This window comes from Trichomycterus rosablanca, chromosome 5, assembly GCF_030014385.1.
Source record: "Trichomycterus rosablanca isolate fTriRos1 chromosome 5, fTriRos1.hap1, whole genome shotgun sequence".
NCBI lineage: Eukaryota > Metazoa > Chordata > Actinopteri > Siluriformes > Trichomycteridae > Trichomycterus > Trichomycterus rosablanca.
In genome coordinates, this window is record NC_085992.1 from 26827671 (window position 1) to 26837204 (window position 9534).

At 39.3% G+C, this 9534-nt stretch overlaps 1 protein-coding gene across 1 annotated transcript; it reads right to left on the reverse strand.

The window, feature by feature from the left end:
- Positions 1–1374: 1374 nt before the first annotated feature.
- On the reverse strand, positions 1375–7195 carry prph2b (peripherin 2b (retinal degeneration, slow)). The gene is made up of 3 exons (XM_062995012.1): positions 6615–7195; positions 4505–4751; positions 1375–1581 (listed from the first exon to the last, which is right to left on the reverse strand). The coding sequence occupies exons 1-3, from the start codon at positions 7193–7195 to the stop codon at positions 1375–1377; spliced, it is 1035 nt and encodes a 344-aa protein (XP_062851082.1).
- Positions 7196–9534: the final 2339 nt, after the last annotated feature.

Below are 9534 nucleotides of genomic sequence, written 5' to 3' on the forward strand. Positions count from 1 at the left end.
GGACACTACTTGTAGCAGTTTTTATAGTGGAATTTGGAGGCCAAATCAACACCTCAAACTCGTTCTTGTGCTCCTCAAACCATTCCTGAACTCTTTTTGCTTTGTGACAGGGCGCATTATCCTGCTGAAAGAGGCCACAGCCATCAAGGAATACTGTTTCCATGAAAGGGTGAACATGGTCTGCAACAATGCTTAGGTAGGTGGTACATGTCAAAGTAACATCCACATGGCTTGCAGGACCCAAGGTTTCCCAGCAGAACATTGCCCAAAGCATCACACTGCCTCTGCTGGCTTACCTTTTTCCCATAGTGCATCCTGGTGCCATGTGTTCCCCAGGTAAGCGACGCGCACGCACCCGGCCATCCACGTGATGTAAAAGAAAACGTGATTCATCAGACCAGGCCACCTTCTTCCATTGCTCCGTGGTCCAGTTCCGATGCTCACGTGCCCATTGTTGACGCTTTCGGTGGTGGACAGGGGTCAGCATGGGCACCCTGACTGGTCTGTGGCTATGCAGCCCCATACGCAACAAACTGTGATGCACTGTGTATTCTGGCACCTTTCTATCAGAACCAGCTTAAACTCTTCAGCAATTTGAGCTACAGCAGCTCGTCTGTTGGATCGGACCACATGGGCCAGTCTTCGCTCCCCACTTGCATCAATGAGCCTTGGCTGCCCATGACCCCATCGTTGGTTTACCACTGTTCCTTTCTTGGACCACTTTTGATAGATACTGACCACTGCAGAACGGAAACACCCCACAAGAGCTGCAGTTTTGAAGATGCTCTGACCCAGTCGTCTAGCTTCACCTGTCAGCGATCATAATGTTATGTGTGGTCGGTGTTTTATGATGTGACAAGACTTCAGCTTCTCAACAATCCTTGTTAATAGCTGTTTTTTGGTTTTATTTGAAGAGTGAAATTTCTCTAGATTCACAAAATTATTAATTTTTTGCAATTATTATTTGCATTGAGAAATAGAGAGACAAAACCCTTTTTTGCTTGCAAAGGCTGGTTATAAAAGGCATAAACCTGACACCCTCACCTGTTTGTTACCTTTTTACCTGCGCATTGTGGAATGTTTTACTATGGTGTAACTTGAATATTCTATAAACTTTTCACTAGTTTGCCCCATTCCTATTTTTAAAAATATGTAGACATCAAATTTAGTTTGCCAGAACGTTAAAAGTAATTTACAATTACAATTTCTTTGTACTTTTGTAAACTAAATAAATGAATGTTAGCAAATCACAGTATTGTTTTACTTTCATTATACAAAATGTCCCACTTTTTCTTAAAATTGGGTTTGTATATTCTTCTCAATGTACCAATTTTATAGAGGAGTGATCTTAGTCCAGCAGGTTGTGTGACCCACTCAGCTGGCAGTGCCTGCAGCCTCTGCAACCTCTCCCTCCACTTGATTGGCTTTGCCAAAGGACTTTATCTTCTGCATGATGTCAGATACAGTCTCTTTCACACTCTTTTCCAGCAGCCAACCTTCACTTTCACTCTCGGGATTCTCTGGGTTTACCAAGGTCTCCAAAGATGTGGTCAAGTACTTCAGTCCCACCATATCCCCAACCTAGTTATCAAGACACAACACAGTTGTAAGCATAATTGTTACCAAGGTCATTGGTAACACTTCATTTTAAGTGTACTTACATTGTGCCTTAATTAATTATTTATTTATCATATAAAGTATATACACCATGTAGTCGAAAGTATGCGGACACATGGCTATATGTTTTACATCCTATTCAAAAACTTTGGGCATTAATATGTTGGTGTCCTCCCAAAAGCCCACCCATTACCCCATCAGCTGTAACAGTCTACGCTCCACTGGGAAGGTTTCTACATTAATTGTATTGTGTTTGTGAGAATTAGTGTCCATCTACTCAAAAAAACATTTTTATTTATTCATTTATTAGGATTTTAACATCATGTTTTACACACTTTGGTTACACTCATGCCAGAACAGGGAGCTACTCGTTACACAAGATTCATCAGTTTTGAAGTCTTTAATGTCAAACACAGTCATGGACAATTTTGTATCTCCAATTCACCTCACTTGCATGTCTTTGGACTGTGGGAGGGAACTGGAGCTCCCGTAGGAAACCCTTGCAGGCACAGGGAGAACATGCAAACCACTCCACCTGGGAATCAAACCCAGGACCTTTATGCTGTGAGGCGACAGTGCTAGCCACCGAGCCACCGTGCCGCCAAAAGAACATTTTTAAATTCAGGAACTGATTTGTATGAGAATTTCCGGTCATTATAATAGGCTACAGCTAGTGACTTCTCTGTGGTCATACAAATAGGGCTCAACCTATTAGACTGAGCAGCAGACATTAAAATTGTTGAGTCTGAAAATCTCTTTACAGATTTTAAAAATAAGATCATTGCATTCCTAAGCAACTTCAGATTTTAACATCTTTGTAAACATTTGTCCACATGTACAAATAACATGAAACAGTGATTTCTTTGTCTGAATAACACAAACTGACAGACAAATGTATTCTAATGAATTCAATAATAATAAAAAAACAATCTGCCATGAATTATAAGCTGTTAAAACACAGGTGACATTGTCCTCTATAAGACATTGGCTTGTACCAGAGCCAGACACAGATAACATAGACAAAGAAAACCCCATATGGCTTCTAAGCCTATGCAATATAAAGCACGCTTGACTGATTACAGTGACACCTGCGTTCTATCTGTTTGCAATTTAGACAGACTTGCAATTTTTGTAATCATGTAGTCAGATGTTCTTTCAGTATAAGGAGACAGCTTGGGTTTCCCTCTTGACTTTATTGGAATAGAGCTTTGACATTTGAAGGCACTGACTATTACCTTAAATTGAAGGCTTTGAAATCATTCCATCAGCTGGCACACTGGCTGTACACTGACTGAGCACTTTATTAGGTTCACCTATCTGGTAGATAAATGGATTACTCAGTAAACATCACCTTCCAAACAAATGAAGTTTGTGAGTATACAATTACTGTTAGTAATTTGTCACCCTCCCTGTTTACCATTTGGTAATCCCACTAAGCATTTGATAATTGGGAGGTGGATTATTCTCAGCCCTAAAATGGCATGGTAGTGACATGGTTGTGTGTTGTTCTGGTATGGGTATTTTAGGTGTCACAGTGTTGTTGTTTTTTAAACACTCTTTAAAATGACTTCTGTCTTTCTTAGGAACACATACCAGTAGCAATTGGCACAGTAGGTGTACGGTTAGAGACTAGAGCTGTGTTAGCTGTGTTCACTAGTGATCACAGGATGCTGTTTATATTTATTTATTGGGTTTATTATTTGGTTGGAGCACTATTTTTCTCCCAGCATTGACATCAAGTTCTTTAAAAAGCCTAACAACACCATTGCACCTGCTACACTATGCAACACTTACTACCTTGTCATTAAAACATGTGAAGCAATAGACGGGCTACATTTAGAATTTGTATAACCCCAAAGTTTATATGTATGGTAGGTGTTGCTTATAAAATAATAAATAAACACATGTACCAGATAGGTGTACCTAATAAATTGCTCAGTAATTGCATGCTTTTTACCTGCCAAAGGAGATTTACAGAGAGCCATATCAGACATGGAAAGCCACGTTATGCTATTTCGTGAATCATCCACCTCTCATGTACCTATTGACCAGTCAGCAGAGGTCACACTTGCAGAAGAGAAATGAAACCCTATTGACCTCCCTTCCTTTAGACACAGTCAGTTGTGTCTGTTGCATTCCCAGCCAGGTTGATAGTACAGCTTGGAATTGCGGATGCAGGGACAAGTGTGAGAACCCAGTGGTGGTGGGCTAGCGCATTAGATTGCTGCACCACATAAGTACTTCCAACATATTTTAATCTAAGGTCTTAATCCCAATATAATCTAATATTACTACTACAATACTCAAAATGTATAGAGCCATACTGAAAAGGCTTTTCAACAGATAGTAGAACAAAAATTAATTGTATTTAGCCACAACAGCACTTACATTGGGCCATTACGTCTGGCTCGCAGTCTGCCTTTCAATTTATGCCAAAGATCCAGATGTTATTTTTCCTTCACCAAACTTTTCACTTGGCAGCTATAATGGTAGCCAGTTGTTGCATTTTTCTTGCATCTGCCAAACTACTATACCTCTGTAAGACATCCATATTGTAACTCTTAATTCATTACTCTAGAGAAAGCATTTCCATGGCTCCAAAATCAAATGGTGATTTCCATCACTTCAGTCAAGGCATGGTATTGCTTATGGCTCTAATATGAAGCTCTTGCCAAACATGTCTTGAACCAGTGTTGTTTCCTCTGGCACTGGGTAGTAAATAATAATGCTGAGGCAAATGTTTTTACATGCTTCAATACTCAGCAATCCCACTGGTAAGCTTGTTTGGTTTACTGCTTACAGGTTGAGCTGTTTAGTTTTTTATACATTAATTATTGTAGTGTGCATGTTTTTGTTTGAGGTATGATTTGAAGTACTATTTCCTCACCTGCAGAACCATGACTAGCAGCACTAGCAACCCGATGCTGTTCATCATACCCCCATAGTAGGAGACCAGTGTCTCACGACAGCCTTTTGTCCAGATGTTCAGCTCTTCAGTGTGATGGTCATAGTCATAGTGAGCTGAATTATTGTTTAGATGGTGCTGGATACACGGCCGTGGGGAACCAGGATTACAGCAACTGAAGGGAACGCTGTCCATAAGGTATTTACCTTCCACGTTGCTCGTGACACGACTTAGGAAAAACAGAAAGAAAGAAATATATCCACTTAGTAGGTCTGTAAAGGCCCAAAATGCAATCTACTTTTTCACCCTGTGTTTTATGTTTACAGCACTTAGCTGCCGATTTTATCCTAAGCAACTTACTCTTGTAACCAAATGCAGTCCAAGCAGTTAGGGGTTAAGGACCTTACTCAAGGGCCCAACAGTGTCAACATGGCAGTGGTTGAGCTTGAACCAGTGACATTTAAATTACTAGTCTGTACTTTAACCACTGAGCCACCACTCCCCTTACATTATTTTTATTACATAACATGCAGGCAAAATGGATAAAAACCCAACACATTACACCTTAATGCTACAAATACTTATATAAAACTGTATTTTAGATTTAAATATTTGTAATTATTGGGAAATCAAGCATATACCTGGCCAAACTAAACTATTAAAACAGTGAAATTGTACATCCTTCACCGAACTCAGCTTGCAGTGTCATGGTTTGTACAACCATAAACTAAAATATTTTGGTCAATGATCAGGTAGGGCAGTTGTAGCCTAGTGGTTAAGGTACTGGCCTAGTAATCAAAAGGTTGCTGGTTCAAGCCCCACCACTGCCAGGTTGCCACTGTTGGGCCCTTAAGCAAGGCCCTTAACCCTCAATTGCTTAGATAAAATACTGTCACAGTACTGAAAGCCTCTTTGAATAAAAGCGTATGCTGAAAATGTAAATATAAGTATTGTTCTATACTTTCGGGAGTGCTCTAATAAATCATATTCTATAAAAAGTATTATGTGTTTGTGTAATAAATCGGCAAATAATGCAAAAAAATAAAGCAATTTTTTTTACTCTGTAATGTGCATTGATCATTTAAAACATTTTTGGACAGTTTCTAGGATTTTAGCACTGGGAGCTTGGATGGTGCAGTGCAGAAGAAGAAGAAGAAGAAGATATACTTCATTTGTCATATATACATATACAGATGTACAGTACAATGAAATTCTTTCTTCGCATATCCCAGCTTGTTTGGAAGCTGGGGTCAGAGCGCAGGGTCAGCCATCTTACGGCGCCCCTGGAACAGACAAGGTTAAGGGCCTTGCTCAAGGACCCAACAGTGGATGCATAACAAAGCCTTGATTTGAACCACCAATGTTCCGGTTGATAGCCCAAAGCTCTACCCACTAGGCTACCACTGTCCCGAAAAGCACGCTAGCCCACTACCACTGAAATCCAGGGATCCAGGGTGAAAATATCAGCAGTGCTATTGGCTAGTCAGGTGTCTAATTGGCTAATGACAGAGGAGCGGTGGTCGAATAGCCTAGCCATTGGGAGGTGCACTTGTTAGTATCTCCTCAGTGCCGGTCCCAAGCCTGAATAAAATTAGGAGGGTTGCATCAGAAAGGCCATTTAAAAGTAAAAAAGACAAAAACTAGGCTTTTAGTGCTGTTTGTCTTGGACATTATTGGCAGTTTACGTTTAAGAACATGTATTTCATGGTAGGACTGAGATTTTAATGTGTTTTTTTAAGTTTTACTTAAAGGAAATTTAAATTGGTTAAATTGGTTTCTACCATATGGTTTTTAGTAACAGAAGTAAATTGAGTTATAAATTGAGTCAAGATGACATGCAACAGTGTATTTATGTGATACTTTCTTAAACACCTCATTTCTATCAAGCCAAGTTCCACAATCTTCTACTGCTTAGCCAATATGTAATTTAGGTTTGGCACGTTCATACACTGTGGTTTTAGCCAACATTTATGCACAATTGTATTTAACCACTGTCATTACCTCTACATTAATTCCTATTCATTCTTTATCTTAATACTTTTAGTCAAGTGTGCAGTTATAGTAAATAGAAAAAAAAATCCACAGCACTCACTCTTTAACCTCACTACTGCTGAAGTCCAGGTAGCGGTTGCTAACCCACTGAATTTCAAACCAATCCCTAAAGTTGTTGTTACCACAGCAGCGGAACTCAATCTGCATCAGGTCCAGGGTTCTCTTCATGAAGCATCGTCCTGGCGTGTCTGTATCTTTATAGTATTTCATACCGTTTTTTAGCCCCTCAGCCAGGGCAAAATGTAGAGAGATTTGCATCAGAAAGCACAGCATGGCCATAATCAGGAGAAAGATGCAGAAGGCGAAACATCCACACAGGTAGTTCTTCACCAAGGGCTTCCATTTGGCAAACTTGACTGAGTCAAGTGAGTCATGGCACACCTTGCCACCAAAGGCATTGATAACACAGGCAGCAAGGCCTACCAGAATGAGCATGTTGGGCACAAAATGACTTTCATTGTTGTCCATCATCTCACTCCTTTTGCGGAGCTCGATCTTGAAGAAGAGTCCCATGCTAAATATAAAGATGCCACCCATGACTGAGAGCCAGTAAAGAAGCCAAAGTCCCTGGGCCAGCTTTACTCGCTTGGTCAAGTCAAATTTGACTATCATCAAAGCCATCTTTTCTTCTTTTTTTTGAGCTGGTCTGTATTAAAAATCAGTTCTCAACCCAGTCGTCTAGTTATGTAACTGCTGCAAAAATGTACACATATACTTCCAAAGCTTAGTTGGGTATTCCATACAAGAATGGTGTTACAGAAGTGGCTTTTCCGAGAGTGCCTCTTTTTGTGCCCATTCTGATAACCCAGAACTCAAGAAAGTCCATTGTGTTGGTAAACAGATGCCTTTACCTTTAAAAACAACAACAAAAAAGCAAAATTAACAGGCCAAATAGTCTATACAGCTATTTTCAACAGTTCCTTTTTCTGGAAAGGAGGTGATCAGCTGAGGAGCCAAGTGATCGACGAGTCTCTCTACGTCATGCTAAACCCGACTAATCAGCCTTGATCCCATTTTCAGCAGATGAACCTTGCATTCTAATCCTTTATCTCAGTGTGTTATTGGTTGGTTGGTTTAACGTTGTTCCTCTGCTAAAAGCTACTGTGGAAGGAGGGTTAACATTAAATCATTGCATACTTTATACTTTAAGTTGGTTAATTAAAGAGTGGTGTGTTGAGAATAAAAGTGTAGTGTGCAGAACAGCTCTAAGATTGAAATGGTAGCAATGGCAAAGTAAATGCAACAATTAGTGCCCAGGGAAATAGAAAAATAACCCATTAATAGTAGTAAAATACATTACCAGAAAAAGTTGGGACAGTATGGAAAATGCAAATAAAATAAAAACACAGTGTTCCTTACATTTACTTTGACTTTTATTTAATTGCAGACAGTTTGAACCCAAGATACAGTAATGTCGACTTCTCTGGGCTTGGAGGCATCTAGGATGGACCATCACATGGTGGAAATGTGTATTGTGGTCAGATGAATCAGCATTAAAAAAATTTTTTTGTGAAAAAATGGACACTGTGTGCTCCAAACCAAAGACGAAAAGGACCATCCAGCCTGTTATCAGCAACAAGTCCAAAACCCAGGGTCCGTCATGGTATTGGGCTGTGTCAGTGCCCTTGACAAAGGTCATTAACACTTTTGTGATGGCAGAATTAATGCAGAAAAGTACATTGAGATCTTTGAGCAACATATGCTGCCTGACCTGTCCCCAATAGAGAATGTGTGAAGAATTTTAAACTAAAAAATGCGACAACGACGACCCCGTACTGTTGTACATCTTAAGACGTGTTTGCAGGAAGAATGGGACAAAATAAAAGTTGAAACACTTGGTAAAATCGCTTGGTATCCATGGTGTGGTGAAAAGGAATGGCAACATTACAAAGTGGTAAATGCTTTACTGTCCCAACTTTTTTTTGGAATGTGTTGCAGGCCTGAAATGCAGGAATGGATGTTTATTAATAAATTAAATAAAGTTGACCAGACAAAACATGAAATATCTCAGGTTCATCCTGTCTGCAATCAAATAAAAGTCAAAGTAAATGTAAGAAACTCTGTGTTATTTTATTATTTGCATTGCTTTTTCTGATTTGGGGTTGTATGAGAACATAACTGTGCTTGTTAGACATTTAACTCCAAACCAACAGACAAACCTCTAGTCTTTACTCTTTTGGGGAGTCTTTGCACAATAGAGTATCTGTAAAAGTTTGTTCCCAACCAGTCAAAAAGTATTTATGGGCTCAGGCTCTAATGTTGGATGAGAAGCTGGCAAATGACATTTAAAACATCCCAAATGTTTTAAATAGGCTTAAGGTTAGAGATTTGTGGAGGTCACTGAATTACTAACTATAGTACTCTGAACAGGTTAGTTTGATTTGTTTTAAATGTACAAATGTTTGTTTTTAAGATCAGCTTTGATGAAGAAGCTCATTTTTATAGTCACACTCATACAGTTGCCTATTTTATTGTATTGTACTGCTCTGCTTAATAGATGAAACAACAAAATGACAAAATTTGTAAGGAAGGTAAAAGTCTTTAACTGACTTAATCTTAGATGAAATGATGCTGTGTGTGTGTTCAGACCTCTTCAGCAGTATGTTATTGCAGGGCTAGTTTGTTATTTGCTTTACAGCTGTACATTGTTGGTTTTGTGTGGGAACCAAATTTCTTTTAGTGCCCTTATAATTAGCAGACTGTGGTCACATGTGACAAGATTAGAGGGAGCAACAGGATTTTACTGACTTAATGTCCCATCCGTTTAGAGGAACAGTGGAAGCACACACTGAAATCACGCTACAAGCAAAAAAACAAAAAGCCATTCCTTTAGGCTTATATCTGCTTCCCATATTATATGACTCCCAAATAATCTTTGTTCCAGAAATAATTTTTCCTCCAGCAGCCAAAACGCAGAGCAAGGGTTTCTGTCGTTAACAAACCGTCAATAAAACAAAGAG